The 23,826-nt window shown below is 44.8% G+C and overlaps 1 protein-coding gene across 2 annotated transcripts; it reads right to left on the bottom strand.

The window, feature by feature from the left end:
* Positions 1-1,728: 1,728 nt before the first annotated feature.
* LOC111153803 (DEAD-box helicase 25) lies at positions 1,729-22,384 on the bottom strand. Of its 2 annotated transcripts, XM_022513046.1 has the most exons (12): positions 22,253-22,384; positions 21,556-21,622; positions 21,239-21,280; positions 20,631-20,766; positions 18,996-19,088; positions 18,808-18,910; positions 17,237-17,351; positions 15,863-16,040; positions 7,633-7,870; positions 6,381-6,543; positions 3,310-3,498; positions 1,729-2,021 (listed from the first exon to the last, which is right to left on the bottom strand). In XM_022513046.1, the coding sequence occupies exons 1-12, from the start codon at positions 22,382-22,384 to the stop codon at positions 1,960-1,962; spliced, it is 1,518 nt and encodes a 505-aa protein (XP_022368754.1). In that variant the 3' UTR covers positions 1,729-1,959. The 2 variants fall into 2 exon arrangements, with proteins under 2 accessions (XP_022368754.1, XP_022368755.1); XM_022513047.1 differs by lacking the exons at positions 18,996-19,088; positions 21,239-21,280; positions 21,556-21,622; positions 22,253-22,384 and having other exon boundaries at positions 20,631-20,752.
* Between the last annotated feature and the right edge of the window lie 1,442 nt (positions 22,385-23,826).

The raw sequence follows: 23,826 nt of genomic DNA on the forward strand, positions 1-23,826 counted from the left end.
AACACAGGACGGCTCTGCGGCCTCCTAGGTGGCGAGACAAAGGAATGTGAGGAGGGGGCAAAGGGGAAGGCCGAAGAATGCCCATTATTTGCAGACCCGGTGGGAACAGTTGTCAAATAGAAATCACTGGAGACGTTTGTGAGGATAACCAGTAGAGCGTCTATGGGAGATGTGGACTGGAGAGGGCAATGGCAAAGCTTCCTTTAGAACTCCCCAGTGCGGAGCTGCGTATGTGCACGGCCCCGCTGCCTCTTCAGATAGAGAGAACAGGGCATCCTGATATACTTCCTATGCTCAGTCATATTGTGCCGTGTAACTGCGGTTCAAACCTTGGATGGAAAACATCGGGGAAGAATGTCAGGGAATGAAGAAATGGCAAAGAATTATTTACTCGACAAATATTTACGGAGCACCTCCTGAGACTGTGATCTCTTATCTACTGCTTTCCCTATGCCCTCAGCTCCCCAGAGCTGCACCTCCTTGCCCTATCTTTGGAGGCTCTAGCTTCTTCTGCACGGGGGATGGAGTCTATGTTTTTTTCAAGTTCTTCAGGTAATTGTGGTGGTGAGCTGGACCTGGAAGGTTGCCTCACGGGGCTCATGTCAGCTAAGTGTAGAGCGATGTTGAGCACGTCGCCAAAGGCATCATTCAATACAGATTTCTCCCTCATAAAAGGACACAGGGTGTCTTCTCTGGGAAGCCAGCCCGGCTGGTGTTCAGGGCCCCTCCTCCGAGCTGTACCAGTGACCGGCACACCCCTCCCTCCGTCGGCAAAGTCTGTTACCCTGCTGGCTTTTTCTGAAGCTGCTGTAACTCTGAGGTCGGAGAATGGCTGTAACATCTTTTTCCTCTCCCGTTCCCTGGCGTCTGGTCTGCCGGGGAGTGAGGCAGCGGGATGGTTTTCATGTGTTTCTGAGCCCTGCTCACGGGGGTAAAACCTGGGCAGGGAGCTCTGCACAGAACAGATAGGCCGGAAACACCCTCCCCGCCGGGATGACAGGGGCACTCCCCACAGCTGCGGGTGGGGCTCCGCGGGCGGACAGAGCCGGGGCCGGGGCTCTCTAGCTGCAGGCCGCGGATCCGCTCCAGCTTTCAGGGAGAGTATCGACTTCCCCGGTTTCCTCAAGCCCACTGTTTCACTTGTTAGCAGCAAATGTGAGAAATGAAAAGCATCGCAATGGGACTTATAGGAAAACGTCTGGGATTCTCAGATATACCCTGAATGAAATGTTACTTTTTTAATAAGGCAAATGGGTTTTCCCCCCTCTCACTGCCTGTTCTGAAAAAACGCCTATAACAAAGCCACATTTTCAGAGACTATTACATGGCTGGTGATGGATTAAATCTGCTCTGTTTTGAAGACATTAAGAAGCCAAGCAGAGGAAATATTTCCACATTCTGTAGGTCAGCTGAAACATTAAGAAAGCAAAATGTCTTCTTTTAAATTGTTAGACTTTTTGAAGCTTTCACCCTGCACTCCCACCTAAGAGGTGTGCGCGTGCACGCGTGTGTGCGGCGCGCCCGCATTCCTGAGCACGCCTGCCTGGGGGAAGTGAGTGAGGGTTGGGGCCAGTGGCTTCTCCGCCCGCTAGCTCATACTCCCAAACCAGTAAGGCTCTACTGCCATCTCGTGGCACCCCAACGTGTTCCCAGGAGGCAGTGTGCTCAGGTCTAGAAATGAGGTCCCGCGACATCCCAGGAGCCCACACAAAGATGTTTACCTGTAAATGAGATTAGAATAAGAAATAATCTCGCTTTTTTATTCAGAAAGATCATGTGCTTCACACCAATCTGGTTCCTAAAAGACCTCAGGTCTTAAGACTAAGATACCATGACATTTATTTTGCCATATTTAACAGTTTCACTTTGAAAAAGCCCCAACAGAAAAAATTACCTTCGAAACCCACTGGGACATTCTCACATAAACTAGGATATTTCACAAGCAACAAAGTTCTGTCTTCAATATTCAATCTTTTCAATTTCATCCATGTCTTCAGGGTCGAGTTGCTTAATGCTGCTGTCTAGAAGGAGAGAGAATGGAATCAGTCTGAGCCCAGGGCCTGAATGAAATTTCAATGAAATCCCACTCAACTCTGAATTTCTTAAGACAGTGACACTTTTGCAGATATGTGTTCCTGTGACCCCTTGCACGGAAAGCCTTGAGAGAGGAATGTTCTCAAGATCAGTTAAGGAAGAGATAGTATCAAAATAACCAATCAATACTGACTAAAATAGCATCAGATGCACCAAACAATAGAACATGCGTGTCTAGACAGCTGGGTAGGAGAAAGGCCAGAGCACAAGTGAGGGGAGCCTGGGAAGGGGCCTGCTCGTGCTAGAAGGGATGAAGAGAACCTGTGTGTGGGTGGGGGGGCAGTGAGTGTGAGGGGGCGTGGGGTGCACGGTCGCAACAGGGAGAGGGGCTGAGGCTCCTCCACTGAGGTCGCCTCCCAAGACTAGGTCATATGGCGCTTACCACAGCAAGAGCAGACGGGCTTTAAGTTTCTTTCTTCACCTTCCCTGCTTCTCCTACCATAGGGTGCTTTATCAGCTTCCCTGAGGGGGCCCTGGACATGCTACAGTCTGATTGTAGACTGCATACACGTGCCTCTGTGCATTCCCCCAGGACAGTGTCCACTGCTTCCCACAAAAGTTAAGTATGATTTTTCCCAAAAGGTGAAGATATATTTGGGGTCATTTGGGTATTCCTCTTCCCCTGCTCCCCAGCCATATCCACGGGCTTTGGGGCATAATTTGAGAGATGGACACCTCAGTTTAGGTCACCCTTCTAGTTTCCATCAGTTTCCGTCAGAGGGCAAGCCACCAGTCCAGGAGCCCCAGCAGGTTATTGAGGAGCCTATCTTGTTTGGATGGGGTTCTGGAGGAAGGACAGCAGATCTCAGAATTCAGGACCATCTTAGTTGTTAGGGCGAGGCCAGAGGAAGGGAAAAATCTAAGTAAGAGAGGAAGCTGGGGACAGAATATAATCCTAAAGGACTTTATTACTTTGTTTTGGATGGTGCTTTATGGGCCGTGAACAACTGCCCCAGGTCCTACAATGGGCAGTAACATAAACCTGAACTCACACTCATTCCACTGGACTTTTGGATTGTTCTTCAGCTACTATATATGGATGATTTCACCAACTGTCTCACTGTGGGGACTCTGGCACTGTGAGTTAGAAGTCTCCCACTCCTTGGCTCCTGCCCCCGAGCTACCCTAAGCCTCTGGGCATAAGGTGTGTGACACACGTCATCACCGTCAACATCAGCAGGATCCATGGGTCCCACAGCAACAGGTGCTACTTACTGAAGTGATCCTGGATTTTCATGAGCAATGGCAGCTTATCCACTTCAATCATGTTGAAGGCAAGGCCCTTTTTCCCAAAGCGTCCTGTCCGCCCTATGCGGTGAAGGTAAGTCTCATAATCTGGCTCCTCGGCTTGGTTTACAGGAAGATCAAAGTTCACAACAATTGTGACCTGCTTCACATCGATCCCTAGAAGAGAAGAGACACTGTAGGGTCCTGCAACTGTTTCCTTAGGTCAAAGCTATTCACAAACCACATCTGCCATGGGAATGAATTCTCATGTAACAGTCACAATTTACAAATAAAATCTGGTCTTCCATCATGGAAGTGGATACTGGTCAGGCAGTGTGCTTGCACAGTAGGTCTAGGATGCTCGATTTAAGAGTGTCAGTAGAAGCTAGTTCCACAGAAGGTTGTGTGTGTGTTGTGGACAGGGGCTCTCACCACCCACAGAGCCACAGCCTCCTCTCCGTTCCTGCTGTGTAAGTCCCCAGCAGCCCCCCATCTAGTGTCCCCTACCCTTCCTGGAACCCCACTCTGCACCATGCCCTGGCCATCCTCCCATCCAGGTCTTTTTTATCCCTTGTCTCACCGTTACAACAACTTCCAGCTGGGTTCCCCCTTTTCTCTCCCCTAATCTCTCTGACCACAGTCACAATGACAACGTCCAGAACACTTGTGTTCAGGACCCAACTGCCCCAACTGCACAGGACGAAGTACAAATGATTCCAGATTCCCAGCACCCGAAGTCTCACCTCTTCCTCTCCTGACTCAGATCCAATGCCACAGCCACATGGTCTTGCCATTTTCCAAGCAAACTGTCAATTCTTACCCAACAGGATTCTCTTCAAAACCTTTCACATCTAATGTTCCCTAGGAAGACTTCTGTGATCCCCCAGTGCCTCTGTCCTCCGGCACAGTAAGCTGTCTGGGTCATCATCCTTGTCCACCTTGGAGCTCCTGGTGCCCTCTTTCCTCCTAGGTCTAGAGTCATGCTATCCAGTATGGCTATCCAACTTTAAATTAAACAAATTCATTTCCCTGGTCACACCAGCCATATATGGCCAGTGGCTATCAAATGAACAGCACAGAACAGATTATTTCCATCAATGTGGAAAGTTCTATTGAGTCGCACTGGTCTAAACAGTCAAGCATCTAGACACTGAGCTCCCAAGGGGCTGGGACCTCATCCTTTTTTCAGGCTACTCTTCCACAGTTCTAAGCTCCATAGCTTGGCAGTTCCCCATTTCTATCTGGTGAACTAAGAATGAATTAGGAAACACTGTCTGAGTACAGGGTCTAGGCAAGAGTACAGGAAGGATGAAGTCTGTAGGAAGGACTGTCTCTTGAAAAAAACAAAGAATTTTTTTCCCTCAGTAGTCAATAGTTTTGAAGTTAAAAACACCTCCGAGACGGTCAACATCATTAGGCAACGTGAGTTAAGCACACGATGAGATGCCACGCTCATCTACTAGAATGATTAAAAGAGTGACAACACCAACTGCTTGCAGGGAAGCGGAGGAAATGGAACTCTCCAACACAGCTCTCGGGGATAAAGAGGTAGTTGCTCTGGAAGACAGTTTCTGAGGAAGCTAAATATGCATTTACCGTATGACCCAGACATCCTACTCCTAGATACTTATCCAAGAGAAATGAAAACAGGTCTTTGAAAAACCTATACATGAATACTTACAGCTTTATTCAAAATAGCCCCAAACTGTTAATAATCTAAATGTCCCTCAACTGGTGAATGGATGAACTGTGGTACACCCGTTCAAGGCTACTACTCAGCAACAAAAAGGAATGGACTACTGATGTAAGTCACGACACTGATGAATTCAAAAGCATTATGTTGAGTGGAATAAGTCAGACACAAGGGCTGACTACTATGTGATTTAATTTGTAAAGCATTCTGAAAGAGACAAAAATAAAGAGACAGAAATCTGATCAGTAGTTGCCAGGGGTCAGATGATAAAAGGAAGAGGCTGGCTACAAAGGAGCACAAGCAAGTTCTGGAGGGAGAGGGGAATGTTCTGTACTTTGATTATGGTGATGGTCACATGACTCTGTATGTTTGTCAAAACTCACTGTAAGACACATGAAAAAGTGCTCCACATCACTCGGCATCAGAGAAATACAAATCAAAACCACACACCTCACACCAGTCAGAATGGCTAAAACTGACAAGTCAGGAAATAACAGATGCTGGCGAGGATGTGGAGAAAGGGGAACCCTCCTACACTGTTGGTGGGAATGCAAGCTGGTGCAACCACTCTGGAAAACAGCTTGGAGGTTCCTCAAAATGTTGAAAACAGAACTACCCTACGACCCAGCAATTGCACTACTGGGTATTTACCCTAAAGATACAAACGAAGTGATCGGAAGGGGCACGTGCACCTGAATGTTTACAGCAGCAATGTCCACAATAGCCAAACTATGGAAAGAACCTAATGTCCATCAACAGATGAATGGATAAAGATGTGGTATATATACACAATGGAATACTATGCAGCCATCAAAAGAAATGAAATCTTGCCATTTGCGACGACGTGGATGGAACTAGAGGGTATCATGGTTAGCGAAATAAGTCAATCGGAGAAAGACAACTATCATATGATCTCCCTGATATGAGGAAGTGGAGATGCAACATGGGGGGTTAAGGGGGTAGGAGAAGAATGAATGAAACAAAGTGGGATCGGGAGGGAAACAAACCATAAGTGACTCTTAATCTCACAAAACAAACTGAGGGTTGCTGGGGGGAGGGGGTTTGGGAGAAGGAAATGGGGTTATGGACATTGGGGCGGGTATGTGCTATGGTGAGTGCTGTGAAGTGTGTAAATCTGGCAATTCACAGACCTATACCCCTGGGGATAAAAATACATTATATGTTTATAAAAAATAAAATAAAATAAAATTAAATTAAATTAAAATAAAAATAAATAAATAAAATCTTTAAATAAGTCAAAAAAAACTCACCATAAAGTTAAAATCAGTGAGATTTATCATATGTAAATCACATTTCAATAAACCTGATGTTGAACATGAACACACACACACACACATGCACACACCTCGAGCACAGACATTGGTTGTTATAAGAACTTTCTCTTTCCCATCCCGAAACCTCTGAATGATGGAGGCTCGCTGATCCACGGTCAGCTCTCCGCTTAACAGAGACACTTGGTGGCCGTCCTGCATCATCTCCACAGTCAACCACTTGGCATTTCGACGAGTCTATGTGAAAACACAAAACCCAGCATAGCACCCCACGTCCAAACAGACTGGCTGTGTTTGCCATGCTCACATAGGCACGGCGGGGAAGCCAGAAAGGGCTGCTTGGGAGCTGTGCTTTACCTCTCCCTTAAGCCCTAAGAGGAACCTTTGAATGGGGCACCTCCCGTGCTGCTCAGGGTCATATCCTCTCAACCTGTGGGAGCTTTGGCTTCTCAGCCATGAAGCAGAGATAAAATGCTCACTTACTTCATGCGGTAGGATGATGACAAAATGGAATAACATAGTAGAGAAAACCTCAGGCACTGTAAGGGTGCTTCCTATCTCCTGGTGTCTCGCTCAGATCTTTACGTGTGTTACGGTCACTGTTCTCACCACAATATGATGAAACGGGTACCTCATTTCATTTAAAAAATTAAAAAAAAAAACAAAAAACAAAACAAGAGCTTAAAAACGAAGTCACTTGCCCAAGGTTTTCATGGCTAGTCCATGGCAGAAGCAAGCTTGCTTTTATTCTACAAGCATGTTCTCAGTGCTGTCCCTGTGCCAGGCGGGTGCCAATTCTAGTGGGACTAGGAAAGTAAGACAGAGGAGGTCCTGCGCTCAGGGAGCTTACAGTGTTCACGGGGTAGAGAGAAAATAAAACCAAGATGTGAATGTGAAACATGTCGGAAAGCAAAAAATAAATACGAAAATAAAAATAGGAAAATATTAATAGTGAGTGAGCGGCAACTTTACTCATAGTAAGTCAGGAACTACAAAAGAATATTCTTAGTCTGACGGAGGGGACCTGTAAAAACCCCACAATGAACATCAACCCACACGGGGAAGTGTCAGACGCAATCCTTCTAAAATAGGGAGGCCTCTATTTAACGTCATCTTGAAGTCCCTATTCAGTTACTTAATCTTTCTAAGTTCCTCCCATAACATACGGATTCGTTTCTGTCCCAAGTGGTTCTGAAGATTAAATATGCTCCTGTACCCAAAGTGCTGATGGGGGTGCCTGGGTCTCTGGCCCCTATTAGCGTCACTGTCCCCTCTGCTCCTGCGGGCGAGTCCGGGCACGGCGAGGACAGATCTCAGCACCGTTACCTGGCAGAAGATGATGGCCTGCCCGATGGTGATGCCACCGTAGATGTTGCACAGGGCTTGGTACTTGTCTTTCCTACTCTCGCACAACACGTAATACTGTCGGATGTTGTTCAGGGTCAGCTCCTCTTTTCGTAACTTGATAACATTAGGGTCTGGAATGATTCGCTCTGCAAACTGCCACACAGAGTCCTCAAAGGTCGCTGAAAAGAGGAGCATCTGGCACTCAGAAGGTAAAGCTCTGTAAGAGAAGGGAAGACATCGTCAGCCGCGGCCATCCCTATCGCTCTCCTGGGGGGGGAGGGAGGGGTGCTTCAAGCATGTCCTGCCCACTGCCACCAGGGGTCCGCGGAGGAGTGGCTGCCTGCCACAAGTTCCACCCCTGTGCAAGGGGCCACGTGTTCTGCCCCTCTATGCCACCGAGAATTTGGAAAGACACACACAAGCTGAGTGTGGAGCTCAAGAGCAAAGTTTAGATATGTATTTTGGAGGGTCTGGGGTCTCTCATGCCCATTTTCTTCCTAAGCGAGGCAGAGTCAGGAGCCCTGAGTGTCCGTCTAGGTATTCTTCATGGTGTTCGTCTCACACAAAGTGAAATGGGAGCAAGGAAACAGGCCATTCAATGGCAGGTGTTAGAGTTCTTGGGAGAAAAAGAACAGCCACACTCACTTTCTTTGGGATGGGAAGGACCTGGATAGAAACAAAAGGGGGAACACAGGGGAAACGCTACTGCACACAAACCGTGAGCTGAACCTGCAGCAAACACAGGGCTGATTCACACCGAGTTTAAAAATGGGCAAAATGAATCTATGAAGCCAGCAGTCAGAACAGAGGTTAACCCTGGGGAGGAGCGGCAGGGATGGGGGCAGGCGGAGGCTGGGGATATAGGAAAGGAGCCGTAGGGGACCTCTGGAGTGCTGGTAAACTTTTAGTTCTTCGTCTGGGCTATTATCTCATGAACCCAACCTCTTTGAATTTTCACTCAGCTATATACTTGTGATTCATGTATTTCTCTGAACATATTGTATATATCAATAAATTTTAACTTAATCTGATTTCACCAGAGAGAAATCACCACTTTTGAGAAGACAGAGCATCTAGAAGATAGGGTGTTAGTGTTAAAGGAGAGTGGAGAGATCATGAAGTCCAGTGACTCCCAGGCACTACGTCAAGCCTGGGGCGTGGGTTGTCTGGGGAGCTTTTCCAAGTAACGATTTGACAGACTTCTGGGCAACTACGGTAGACTGTCTACAGCCGTACCTTCCCAGCTTCCCACGTACCACAAGTATGATTATAAGGAGACAGAAAGACATGAACCCACAACATGAACAGAAGAAGAGAAATTGGTGGATGTGATAACTCAATGTATTTCTGGAAGACGGGAAAGTGTGGTAAACAAGAAAGCAGATGACGCCGTCACGTGAGTGGTACAGATGGAAACGGTGATGCAGACGGTGGCTGAGATGCAAAGGTAGTGGCTCCCTCAGAACCTCTGAGAGTTCTTGGAGCTACGAGCACCAGGTGCCAGAGAAAGCAGGTGTGCTAGAAGATATGAGGAAAATTCTGCATTAGCTTGCTGTGTTTGGTGGGGGCAAAGAGGGTAGGGGAGGGAAGGGGGGACCTCTTGGCCATCTACTGTATCACGGTTCTCCATCTGGAAAAAGCTGGCACCACGACTGGCATCCCAAGGCTTGAGACATTTCATGCCAAAAAGACAATGTACACAGATTACACCAGGAAAGGAAACATGGGCTATTCTACAGAACACTCTGGATTTCAAAGACTTAGGATGAGACAAATCACGTAAACTATTTCATTAATGATTTTTATATTGATTAAATTAATAACCTGTTAAATGCTATTTTTTGATATATTTAAATAAAATATAACATGAATTTCACCTTTTTAAAAATGTGGCTATTAGAAAATTTAAAATTACACAAGTAGCTTGCATTATATTTCTATGGGACAATACTATGATTTAATCTTGTTTAAGCAAAAGAAAAAAATCAACAATGGAGGAATGAACAAGCAACATAAATCCCTAATTTATTTTTAAAGATTTTTTTTATTTATTTGACAGACAGAGATCACAAGTAGGCAGAGAGGCAGGCAGAGAGAGAGAGGAAGGGAAGCAGGCTCCCTGCTGAGCAGAGAACCTGATGCGGGGCTCGATCCCAGGACCCTGGGATCATGACCTGAGCCAAAGGCAGAGGCTTTAACCCACTGAGCCACCCAGGCGCCCCCATAAATCCCTAATTATTACTTAATATTCTCTTGAAGTGAAAGCAATTTTTGACTATTGGGTCTTTCCTGGAATTCCGAGTCTTTCATTCTCAGTTATACATAAATATACCAACTTACTGGTAAGGGATGGCAAGAAGGGAGTCTCACTTGATCTTTGGCCAAAATTAATATTTTTTAAAGATTTTATTTATTTGACAGAGAAAGAAAGAGTAAACACAAGCAGAAGGAGTGACAGGCAGAGGGAGAGGGAGAAGCAGGATTCCACTGAGCAAGAATCCTGATGGCGGGCTCGATCCTAGGACCCTGGGATCATGACCTGAGCCGAAGGCAGATGCTTAACTGACTGAGCCACCAGGGCGCCCCTGGCCAAAACTATTTTAAATAAGAAGTCTGGCTGAAAACGTGTATAAGGAGTAGCTGGATCCCACTTTATCTCAGGCAGTTGGGCATGTACAAGTAGGAGACGAGAGGTTTATTCTGTGCAGAAATCCCAGACTTGGGGATGCCAGCCTCAGCAGAAGGTGAGAGTAAAGCAGAGAGTTGAAAATAGGGAGTGAAAATATGCATATGACTATGTAGCCCATTCCCTGGCCCTGCTCCCAGGAGGCCAGCAACCAAGTGTATGTCTCCTAGGGAGGAGATGAGAGACATTCCATAGTTCTAATAACCTGCAAGTAACGAGCATCCTAGGGGGAGCTGCCCAAGTTACAAGCCCCACCCATGCACCCAGAGCTGCCAGTAAGCTTCTTGGTTCTCAACCATAAGTTATGAAAGGCTAGCCAAGAATCACCAGATATGAGGGGGGAAGGTCCACCACGAGAGAGACAGAGCAAAGATACAAAAAGGAGAAACTTAAGATAATTCAGAGCCAATGTTGAGAACAGGAAAAAAATTGTAAATACTCGAATTAATATCCTCAGAGAGACAACAGCAGCATATCGCACCTGTAACAAGAAAAGGAAGTTACAGGAGAGGAACAGAGAAAGCCAGGGCAATCCAGACAAGACAGGAAAAGAAGGTTACGTTCAACTGGGTGAAAGAGGTAAATACCAGAAACAGAGCCACTGCCCCGCATGAAGGAAGAACGGAGGGCAAGGCTTGGTGGGAAGGAGACATGAAAAGTATATATGGACACTGACCCTCCCAAGTTCAGGATGAGACAGGCAACACTTCGAAATTCAAAGTTGTTTTGTCTTTGGAAAGCACATAGTGCTCAGCTGGAAGCAGGGGATGCTGAACCCGTCTGGCCATCCTGCACAGAGGGACATGCATTAGTGCATTCCTCCCTTGGTATCTCTAGGAAACAGTGAAGTTACATCGCATGCTTCCGTGCTTGCAAGTGAAATGTCCTGCAGGTGAACAAATGGAGACATTCTGACCACGGATGCCTTACCACGTTCAGTGGAGAGCTAATTCTGGAAGATCTTATCAGTGGTCATACTCCGTACACTATACCAGCTGCTATGCCAAATCACAGCAACAAAAAACATCTTCCCCCATTTCTTAGGATTTGAAAATTTGAAATATCTTCTTGACTTCTATGAAGTTTTAATGAGACACAGAAAATCTAAAACAGAAGATTGTGGATAGCACATCCAAATACAAACTAGCTTCTGCTCGACTGTCTGCATGTGCAGCACACAGTGCAAATGGAAACTCTGGCAGCTTCCACTCAGTCTATAAACTTCTCAGAGAAAACGAAAAGATCTCGCCACCTAAATATCCCACATGCTTTGTGCACAGCACTTCTAAAAGGCAAATCATTTGCTTAATTGTGATACCGAGCTTTCGTTATCAACGTTTTTGCTTACTTTCGGCTTCCTCAGAACTTGCAGAGGTACTTAGTAAGATTTTTACCTGTATGGAAATGGAAGGAGAGAGTCACCTGGAGAGTCACCTGGACATCTGCCTGTACGATACTATCACTGTTGAGGCCATAGAAAGGAGTTAAAAAGTTGCCCAGTCATAAAGTCATATTTTCAAAGTGTGAGACAAAAAGAAAGCCCTTCTCTAATCTGAAAATACGCTGAAGGTGGGAATGGAGGAGATGATCATAGTAAATGATTGTAGTAAAATGCTGTTTCTCCAAAACTGTGTGATGACCTGTGAAGTTGCTTTCAGGAGACTGGTTGCCCCTGAGTTGTCTAGTGTTACCTACAAATACTCGTAGCAAAAAAATTACTCATTTTTTAGGAAATAAGGCTGCTGCAGGACAAAAAAATGTCACCAGAAAAGGACAGCCCAGTTGAACAAGACTTTCTTGTTCCTTTGCTATAAACTGTAACTTACTTAGAATCCATCTTTGATTTCATAAGCCTTAATCACCTCCCTGCTTCACCACCATTTTCCTTGAGAACTGCAGTGGTAGCTGATGTACTTCAGAGCGTTTGAAAACGATGGACATTTTAGATGTGGAGAACCTAAATGGTGGATTTACAGACGCAAGGGATCTGAATGACCAAACAGCTGATCTACCAAACAAGCCTGCAGACAAAGCGGATGTGGACATTTCTAGAAAGCTAGACATGAATGCTTGCAAGTTTGAAAACCTGGTGTTGGTAGTAAGTAAACTCTTAACTAGTCCACGCTTGAACACTCTTGTGAAGAGCACAGCACACTGGACGAACAGCAGGAGTCAGCAAAATGAATTTTACAGTCCAAGGTAAAATTTCCCACCATATACAAAAAAGGCGGCTTCAGGTAGTTCAGAGAATTATTACTGGAAGAGGAAAGGGAAAGAGTAGAAACAGCTTACTATGCTGGTTGGGTCTTTAAACAAAGGTAAGAGCTATTTAATTAGTCCTATTGTATTGACATTATCCTCATAAAAAGTCTTTTATTTGAGTATCTTAAAAATATAGAATGGCACACAGCACAAAATTTAAGCAGCCAATAACGAATTTAAGGAGATTAAAATAAACTGCTGTCAAAGATGACATTATAAAATACTGTTATATGTTTCTCATACATATTATTCATTTAACTAATTGTACTAATAATTATGACTAATCGCTACTGTTAACCAGTTCTGTTGTTTTGCTTAAATAGTAGCATTTATTTATTTTCTAAAGATTTTATTTGACAGAAAGAGACACAGCAAGAGAGGGGAACACAAGCAGGAGGAGTGGGAGAGGGAGAAGCAGGCTTCCCACTGGGCAGGGAGCCCAATGTGGGGCTCAATCCCTGGACCCTGGGATACTGACCTGAGCCGAAGGCAGACACTTAACGACTGAGCCACCCAGGTGCCCCAAATAGTAGCATTTATGTAACAGAAAATACAGGGTGATATATAATCGAAAAGAAACGTACTTCCCATATTTTTATATTAATAACACATGTGTATGACTATTTTTCTATATTATTACATAGATATATTTTTTTTGTCTGCAATGACTGTGCCCTGCTCTTTAAAAACTCGTCACTGTAGGGAAAGAAATAACCTAAGCAATTTTCCCAGATATGGGAGGCACAAATTTTGCAAATGAAGAGAATGAGTGCACTATGTGTCTAGAACAATGGATGAGGAAAAAAGGACCCAAACCAATGCACATCACTGAGAAATATTAGAATACAGTGGAGAGAGAAGCTTCTAGAGACAAAAAACAGATTACCTACAAAAGTTTGGGGATCAGGATGACATTAAACTTGTCAGCAACAACACGGGAACTGACAGTATTAATTATGGTATCTTAAAAAAATTTTGTTTTCAACACTGACTCAGAATTTACTGGAAGAATTAACTTGGATTCCACATGCAAGCAAACTGTCCATCAAAAGATCAGATTTACAGCTACAATGAAGACACTTTCAGACATGTGGGAGATGGAAAGTGAAATTCCTAACAGTCTTTTCAGGAAGTGACTAGAGAATATACTCCCGAACACTGAGAAAACTGACAGTAACCAAGAAAAAGCACCCAAAAAATGGGAGATTCCAAGACCTATAGTGATAGCTGTACAACCAGTACAGACTGAAACTGGACAGAGCTTGGGACAGTTTCATGAAAAAAGACATTGATGGAGTTTTGTGTTTTTTTTAAGATTTTTTTTTTAAATTTATTTGACACAGAGAGAGAGAGAGGTCACAAGTAGGCCAAGAGGCAGGCTGAGAGAGAGGAGGAAGCAGGCTCCCTGCAGGGAGCCAGATGTGGGGCTTGATCCCAGGACCCTGGGACCATGACCTGAGCCGAAGGCAGAGGCTTAACCCACTGAGCCACCCAGGTGCCCCATTGATGGAGTTTTTAAATGTATTTGCCTATTTGGAAATACCACTGAAATTAAAACACATATGATGAAATAGGCAGAGAAAAATTAAGTATCCCTAGCCAGTGATACTAACCAAACTAAGGAAAACAGGCATTATTAATTCTAGGGGAAATAGCTGTATAAGGAAAAAACATAATTACAGTAATACACTGCATGACAGTGAACAATATTTATAATGCCCTAATGAGAACAACACTATTAAGGTAGCCAACTCTTACAAGGTAAGCATAGAGAGGTGGCAGAGGGGACAGGAAGCGGAGGGAGGGTGGTGGCACCAAAGAGCTGGATTCCCACTTCCTATACTAGCCGGCAGCGGACACTGACACACTAAGAATCAGCCACTTGAGCACACTATTTAAACATATGAAGGTTAATACCAAAATAGAGATTCTCCAGAAGCAGCACTGTTTTTCATTACAGGTCTTTCAAAACTGCTTGTTTCTTGTTTTTTTTTTCCTTGAAAGATTTACTTATTTATTTTGGGCAGGGCAGGAGTGGGAGGGGCAGAGAGAGAGAATCCCAAGCAGACTCTGCACTCAGTGTAGAACCCAACTCGAGGCTCCATCTCAAGATGCTGAGATCATGGTCTGAGCCAAGACCAAGAGCCGGATGCTTTATCCACTGTGCCACCCAGGTGCCACTCAGTACTATTTGAATTTAATAAGTGACACAGATCCTTAGAGCCCCCTCCCAGAAATTCTGAACCAGTAAGGCTCAGGTTAGGCCCAGTAATGTGTAATTTTAAGGCCCTTGGGTGATCCTGAGAGAGAGGCCTAGGAAAACAACAGGATTTACTTGACAAATGAAAGGCAAAATCAGGACTAGACCGTGCGGCTACTGATTCAAAGTTACTGTGTTGTCTACTCTCCACAGCAGCCTGCGCAGGCTTTAATAAATTCTCTTTAGACTTTTGCTCTTTTTTTTTTTTTTTTTTTTAAAGATTTTATTTATTTATTTGACAGAGAGAGATCACAAGTAGACAGAGAAGCAGGCAGAGAGAGAGAGGGAAGCAGACTCCCTGCTGAGCAGAGAGCCCGATGGGGGGCTCGATCCCAGGACCCTGAGATCATGACCTGAGCCGAAGGCAGCGGCTTAACCCACTGAGCCACCCAGGCGCCCCGAGAAGAGATCTTTTTAAATATCTCTACACCCAACGTGGGACTCAAACTCAAGACCCCAAGATAGAGAGTCCCGTGCTGTTCCAACGGAGCCAGTCAGATGCCCTGAGAATACATCTTTTTTTTCCTTTAGAAGATTTTATTTATTTATTTGAGAGAGAGAGAGAGCAAGTAGACAGAGAAGCAGGCAGAGAGAGAGAGGGAAGCAGACTCCCTGCTGAGCAGAGAGCCCGATGGGGGGCTCGATCCCAGGACCCTGAGATCATGACCTGAGCCGAAGGCAGCGGCTTAACCCACTGAGCCACCCAGGTGCCCTAGACTTTTGCTCTTAACAGCAAAATTAGTGGCACAGTTTGGTGGGTTCCATGTGTAGGCCTGCAGGGAAAACAAAACCAATCAGGCAAGATAACAAACTAAAGAAGTGGGGAGATGACAGCAGTCTAAGAGCCCGCTGAGCTGGTGAAAATACTGAACTCCCAAGTTTGTTTTAAAAGCAAAGGAAGTAGGGAATCAAGCTGTGAAGACAACGGGGAGCAGCCGATGAATCAAACTCCCCCTCCAGACGGAAGATCCAGGAAGAAAAAAGGTGAATGTGAAACTTACCTCTGAATCCGAATGCTCTGATCTGAGAATCCTTGTGTGTCAATCATCACGTCCGCTTCATCCAGGACAAACACACGAATCTTAGTCAAGTCAATTAATTTTCGCTTGAAACACCAATCTAGAACAGTCCCAGGAGTGCCAATTATAATCTGTTTGGTGACGTCCGTGCCTCTGGGAACTGGGGAGAAAAGCGTTGAAAGACTCCTTCAGATGCAAAGGACCCTCATAGTCCACAACTTGGGACCACACAACAGGACTGTGAAGTGAAAGTATATTTCGTGATGATTTTCTAACTGCAAACCCTGAGGGTCATTGAGGATTTGTATTTGCAGAGCTTTAGGATAAGTCCCGTGTTTCTAGGTTTAGAGTAATAACAGTCCTGCCATTGGATTCTGCCCCACGGTCAGTCAAAAAGCCACCCTCCAGCGATCCCATCACCTTACAGAAACAGCGGCACAGCTGTGAGAACCCTACCAACTGTTCCCAAATGGAAAATAAGCACAGTACTATCAATGGGTTACATTAAATAAATTATGGAATACTATGAAGCTAGTCAAAACAATGAGGTGGGATTATATTCATGAATGTAGAAAGATGTCCAAAACATGTACTTTTTTAGACACTATGAAAAAAACGCTCCCATCTTCATAAACACTCTACAAAAACAAAAACCTACATGTGCATCTTCATGTGTATGAACTGAAAAAAGAAAGCAAACCATGGGGGCGCCTGGGTGGCTCAGTGGGTTAAAGCCTCTGCCTTCGGCTCAGGTCACAATCCCAGGATCCTGGGATCGAGCCCTGCATCAGGCTTCTCTGCTCAGTAGGGAGCCTGCTTCCTCCCTCTCTCTTCCTCTCTGCCTACTTGTGATCTCTGTCTGTCAAAAGAAAATAAAATAAAATCTTAAAAAAAAAAAAAAAAAGAAAGCAAACCACAGAGGTCTTGTGAATAAAACTATTATCCTTGGAAACAGGTTTTTGAATGACAAGGAAGAACAACTTCCACCTTTATCTTCTGACCTTCTCTGTTTCAAAGGGTTTTTTTCCTGCTATGCACATGTAATACTTTAATGAAAATGTTAAACATACAAGCTGTTCTGCAAAAAAAACAACTGAGCCTCAAAAAAACAAAGCTATCATCTTGCAGGATGTGGAAATGGCGCAGCTAACATGTACGGGGTCCTTATTATGTGCCAAGCGTGTACACAGTGCTGCCTCTACATCGGTTCATTTAATTCCAGTCACAGCTCCTTGGGACAAGTGCTATGATGACTCCCATTTTAGAGATGAGAAACCCGAGAAGGTACAGAATGTGGTTGCTGGTGGTGGAGTCCGGAATTACAAAATCCGCCAGGCCTGGCTTACTGGTACATACTGTGATTCCCTCGAATGGCGTACATCACTTGAACATCCACACAGAATTTTCCCATCCGTTCGACCACGCGACCAGTCTGCAAAGCCAGTTCATAAGTAGGAGCTAGGCAGAGGCACTGAGAGAGAAAGGAGGGGGAAATCGCAAGGCTCACACAAGCCATCACGCAAATCTGAGGTACAGTTAAAATTCATACAGGGAGACGCGAGTTTTGTGCAAAACTGGGAGATTTTGGATGAATAAAGTATTTTCAGTTGAACACAATTTAGCAATGATAGATCTGAGGTAAAAGTTGAGTATGGATTGAGAGAAGGGGCTGAAGGATAGAGAAATACCTTTATATATTCCTCTCTAAAGAGTTATGCAGAACCACAGATCCCACTTTTTTGTGTGTGTGGGGGGGTGTAGGGAGGCTGGGAATCAAGAAGAAAGGAAATGCAAGGCAAACCACTTCTTGAGTGTCACCCTGTCACTTCTTCCCTGCTATTAAAAGTCTGCCTGTTTCCAGAACACTCCCTGATTGATCCAATCCACTATACACACCTCTGGCAGAACATTCCCTAAAATTCTTCCCTTAGTTACCTCCAGCCCCTATATCTGGTGGTTGCTGAGGAATGAAGATGTTGACGGAAGAAACTGGTGATATTTAATGCATTTATGGGCTTCAATTAAGTATCTGTGATACAGAGGACAGGAAAACATAGCTAAAGTGCTAGTAACTGTTTCCACACATTTCTCAACATGGGTTTAAGCACAGCTTTTCCTGAAAAATTTTTATTCATAATACCAAACCCTAAATATGTGTTTCAGTGAACCTGTCTAAAAAAGCCAGGCACCAGTCTTCCACATCCCCAGCTTATCTTGCTGTACAAACTTACAGCTTACAAACTGTAAGCTTCCTGAAGGAATCCTTTGTGTGGGGTGCGATCGATACTCAGGTAGTCAGCTCGTCAAATGAGCTGATGAGAGCAGCTTGGAGATACATGGGAAAAGCACCAGACACTTGCCCAAAGTGGAAGCTAGGCTAAGAGAAGGGTAAGGACACTTCCAGTCCCTGCTCAGTCACTCTTGGCTACCTGTGACCTCATGCGAGACACTTCCCTGCCCAAGCCTCAGTTTCCCCTCTGCTACAGGAGGCGGCGGACCGGGTGCTGCTTTGGCCCTACAGCTCTAAGGCCACCACATACCAAGTGCAGTGTGAAAAGAGTACATTATTTCATCTACATGACAATTCTATGAGGCATTCATTCACTCAACAAGCCAGACACTGTGCTCAGAGTCAGGAAAGATCCACACCTTTAGAGATGTTATCCTTCCAGACAGGGAAACAGACGTGGGAAGATCTACTAACTCACCTAAGACATTCTAGTAGTAAGCAGAGAGACTGGGACTGGAATAGGTCAAACTATAAAGCCTGTGCTCCCACCACCATTCCATCCTGCTGCCCAATGCTCTGTGATTTTGAGAAGGAATGCCTATTCTACATGCTATCATAGCATGGCAATAGTATCTCCCACTACTAAAATATCACGAGCACTGCAAGCATTCCCCTCTCTCCATCAACCTTTCCTTACCTGTGGGAACAATTCCAAGGTATTGACTCTGCTTAGCATTGCCAAGACAAAAGCAGCTGTTTTTCCTGTTCCAGACTGGCTCTGGGCTATGAGGTTCTGGGGTCTGTAGAAAAGAAGAGACACCTGGGCATAAACTGCATACGGGAGACTAAAAACCAAGTTGGAACAGCACTGCCCTGGAAACTCACGGGTGGGCCAGCATCATAGGGAGAGCCATCTCTTGGATTTTGGATGGTCTGTTAAATCCCATTGCATAGATCCCTTTTAATAGCTCTTCCTTCCTGTAAGAAAAAAGAAAAAGCACACACTTAAAGCCTACAATTGGTCAGCAGCCTCAGAAATACAGACTCAAAAGGTGTATTTCTAAATTAAGCCACTCTACAATGGGGCTTCAGTATTTAGAAATATACAATTTACACCTTGACTCCCAAAAATACACAATTGTGCCTGTATAGTTGGACCACTCAAATAATAAGCTATGCTATAAGCCTAGGCTGAAGACAGTATTAATAGCCTAACATTGAACTTTCGGTTGAACCAAGCAAAAAAGGAAAAACTCATCTGATAGAAGTATATAAATTTGTCAGAAGAGTCTTCTTTTCTACACAGGCAGAAAACAGATTTACTGTTTCTTTCTATTTTTTTTAAGATTTTATTTTTAAGTAATCTCTACACCCAAGATGGGGCTTGAACTCATGACCCCCAGATCAAGAGTCTCATGCTCTTCTAACTGAGCCAGCCAGAGCCCCATACTGTTTAATTCTTTTTAATGAATGACAATCTTTGATTCTTTAATAGCAATTTTCAGAGAAGACAAAGTTTTATTGTAATTCTTAACATCAATTCTGTCTAGGAGCAGAGGACACAATACTACCTCATCCTTCTAAGCCAACTTTTTTTTTTTTTTTTTTTTTTTGAGAGAGCGAGTGAGAAGACACATGAGTGAGGTGGGGTAGGGGGCAGGGGCAAAGGCAGAGAGAGACTATCTTAAGCAGGCTCCAGGCCCAGTGGAGACCCCAATGTACGGCTCATTGATCTCATGATGCTGAGATCATGACCTGAGCTGAAATCAAGTGTTGGATGCTTAACTGACTGAGCAACTCACACACCCCTGAGCCAGCATTTTTAAATGCATCTTTCCTGGGATCTCATGATAGTTGACAGAAAGAAGAGAAAATGACATAGGTTGGAAAACTTCCACATTCAATGACGTGTACGTTTTGCATTTGGTTACTTGGCAGATTACTGGCTGCCAACTGTTAATCACAGGTAGGCTTCTTCTTTCATTTAGAAATTGTTGGGGCATTGGGGTTTTGGATTTTTCCCCTCTACGTAAGTCCCTATTAGTAACTCTTCCTGTTAAAATGCAGTTCCTTAATGCTAGTTGATAGATCCCTCGAAAATGCAAACCCATTTGGGAAAGTTATTCATTTTAATACCGTCTGAAATAAAATATAATTAGGGAGGTAACAGCTTCTAACTCATCTAAAGGGGCTGAGGGAAGTTATTTGGGCCATCAGTGTCCCCGTATCTGTATTATGGTATGGAGAATAGCAATATGGCTGTGTTGAGCTTAGCTATCCCTATTAGCATAAGGCTAGACTATTTTACCATCAAGATGTTCTCAATTTGCTGCACACTCAGGTATCCTACTGCTCCTTTCTGAATTATATTTCAAATGCATGCAAAATGTACACATCTCATTTTAATATTAAATATTAGAACATTAAGGGGATTCTGAGAGACTTTATTTTTAGCAGATTACTTTGTTTGGTACCATTCTTTCTGGCATTTTCCCACAATAAATGAGTAAAAGTACTCACAGCCGCAGCTCTTCAAACGTTTTCACTGAGTAGAGTGGAGAGCTGGGATCCTTTTGTAAGACTTCAACTCGGTGACTGGATTCTACTAAGGACTGTCGGATTAACTTGTTTAAGAGTGAATTAGCTGCCAAATCCACTAGAAAAGCAAAAATTAAAAAGGATGATATTGCAGGAGAAAATCCAGCCTCCCAAATGAACCTAATTGGTCCTTCCCATTCAGAGATTGCATATCAAGCAACTGCTCCTACTCTCATCTTTCCTCTAAAAGGAGGTTCTAGAAAAAATGATGTAACACTGCGAATTCCTTTTTACACAAGAATCCAGTTTCTTATGCTCTGCTGCTATACCAACCTCCGACCTTAAGCAAGCCTACTTCTATCACCACCAGAACTAATTTTTCCTTGCCACCTGAAAACTCTTAGTCCATTCCTGCATATTCCATTTCAACTTCCTCTAAAGAAATATGGCTAATCCTAATTTAGTATTTCTCCTGATAGTCACTACTTATAAAGAAAAAAGACCGCTCTTTTCCAATTGAGCTTATATTATTTGCTCACATTATGAAAATCATGAGTGCTAGTTTCCATGCAAATAAATTTATCTCCTACCTACATCTTCATCATCTTCTTCCGTGTTATTAATAGAACCATCTAAAAGAATGGAAGAGAAATAATAAATACCAACAGAAATGTAAGGTGTATGATCTCTCACCACCTCCACAGTATGCACTGACAGCAAGGGTCATCCAGTGAAGGAGTGGGTTAAAAGACTGGGAAGGTAGCGGAGCACCTTGACAGTTAATAGGAGCCAGAGGCATTTCAGTTGCCAGAGACCTGAGGAAAGCAATGTTTTTTTTTGTTTTTTTTTTTTTTGTTTGTTTTTTTTAATTAATTGAGGCCAGTCTGCTTTATCTAACAGCACTCACCTATGTTCGGGACTGCAGTACTCTTAATACCCCGAAGGTTCTTCCGGGGATGGATGAGGTTTGAAAACTATTGAAAGATACAAATTTCAACCAACATTAGGAAGCAAGTCACCAATCAGCCCAGGGCTCCCCCTTAGCAGGGAGGGACCCACCCGAATACGGTTTCCTTTGCCGTGTCAGGTATTAATTCTGACACTGGATTCTTTTCAGGAATAGGTCACCTCTATGAATTACGCTAAAAATCGAGGAGACTTTTCTGCTGCCCCTGTACCTTAAGTTCCTCTTTATAGTCCTCTAACCTAAGTGTGGCAGTCCATGGGGGTCACAGCACGAGGAAGGGATGGTGGATAGCAAAGCGCGGTGGTCGGTAAGATGGAAGCTAGCCGAGGCTCAATGGTCAAATTGGGAGAGCAGAAAAGTCCAAGGTCTAGTTGGGACTGTCAGCTCCTTTCTATCCCGGGACTTCTAGGGGTCTTCATTTCGCCCTTTCAAACCAAAGGTCTTGCGTCCCTCTCGGGGTCTCCTGCCCCTGGCCCTCCCCCACATCCTTGCCACATTCCCCCCCACCCAACACCATTTGACACCCCACTCCACACGCTAGCGGGGCTCTCTCCTCCCGCCCTTCCCGGCAGATTTCCCTCTCGGAGTGCGGTTCTGACCCCCGCCCACTTGCCCTCCCCGGTTCAGCGGCAGTTACATGACTATTCAGCCGCTCGCTCTCCGCCGCCCCGGCGTCGCCTCCCCAAAGTAACGACGCCATAGCCGCGATCGCAGCTCCCGCCCCCAGCACGTGCGCCCTCTCCCGGCACGAGGCAGTGCCCGGCTCCATCCAGCGGCCAATGGGCTTCCTCCGGGGGCGGGCTGACGCGCCCTCGACCACCCGCGACGCGGCGCGCAGGCGCGCGAACTCCAGGGAGGTGGGCGGAGCCAGGAGAGGAGGTGGGGGCTGCGGGAGAAGAATTCAGAGGCAGGTCTGCCATCTGGCAGCGGCGCGTGGGCGCCGGGGGCAGGAACCCGCCACGCAGCGCCAGTGTCGTGAACACACGCTTGCTCCTGACCTTTGCTAAGCCAGCAACAGCTTGAGACTGTAAGCCGCACTGATTTGGGAGTCCTACCTCCCTTACCCAACACTTACTACACGATTCTCCGGGCGATGAGGCCGGACCCTCCCTCCTCCCCGCTCCCGCCCCGTGGCTTCCAGCACTCCTGCCCATGTTTCCCCGAAATATCCACTTATACATTACATGATGTCAGAAAGACCAGAGAATTTCATAGGAAAGTAGAGGGTCAGAATTGGTGAGTTTCAGCTGACAAATTAATTCAAATGCGAAAGATGCTGAAAGGAAGTAAAGTCGTTCAGGTTCTAACTGTTGTCCCTGTTCTAATACCTGTGATGTTTCCACACACCGGCTTGCTTTAATTTTAATTCTGGTATGTGCCCTTTGCTAATGTAGTCCTGAGATAACTGTTTTCCTTGCGGTACAACCTCCACCTCCTACCCATATCTGCATAATCCGACACAGATTCCTTGTACTACTGACTGCTAAATTTGGACAAAAGAACTAGATTTCTTCAGTTTTCTGCTTGGAATCTTGAGATTTGGATCAGCATCTCTTCAAAAACCCACAAACCAAAAACTTAGTTATGATCTCTCCGTGGTGCTGAAAGCAAGACTTCCCAGCTCCGTTGGGTCACTCTCAGGCACCTCAATCGTTTATTTTGAGGTTAATCAAATTTCTTTTCAGATTTCCCATGTGGATTCTAGTAGCAAATGTTTTTGTCTCACAATGATAACTTTCTACTAAGTTAAGAAGGTATAAAATCGGGCCGGGTTCTTTAATGTTAATTTTCATATAAGGATAGCAGACATTTGAAAAACTGCTTTTCCGTTATTTTATCGCACTGGAATTTATCCTTTTATTATTGTATCACCATAGACCCCAGATTCTATTTTGTTGGAGGTGGAGAAGTAGTGGCTAGACTAGAAAATATTAGGTAGATTTCAGCGTCAAGCCTGCACCTCCCTCTCTTGGAACTACATTTCCCACAGGGTGGACTACATTTCCCATGAGACCCTGGGAGCGCGCGCTGAAGACGCTAAGAGACAGCTTCCGGTCTCGCTAAAAGCTGCGTGTTCGACAACCGGAAGGTAAGTAAGGGGATTTGGGGATGAATTATTTTCTGGGTTATACAAAGAGGAACGGATAAACGGACAAAAAGCTGGACCTTTTTTCCCCTTTTCCATACCTTGATCTTCAAAGCACTGATAGG

Source organism: Enhydra lutris, unplaced genomic scaffold, assembly GCF_002288905.1.
Source record: "Enhydra lutris kenyoni isolate GAN:26980312 unplaced genomic scaffold, ASM228890v2 scaffoldscaffold34, whole genome shotgun sequence".
NCBI lineage: Eukaryota > Metazoa > Chordata > Mammalia > Carnivora > Mustelidae > Enhydra > Enhydra lutris.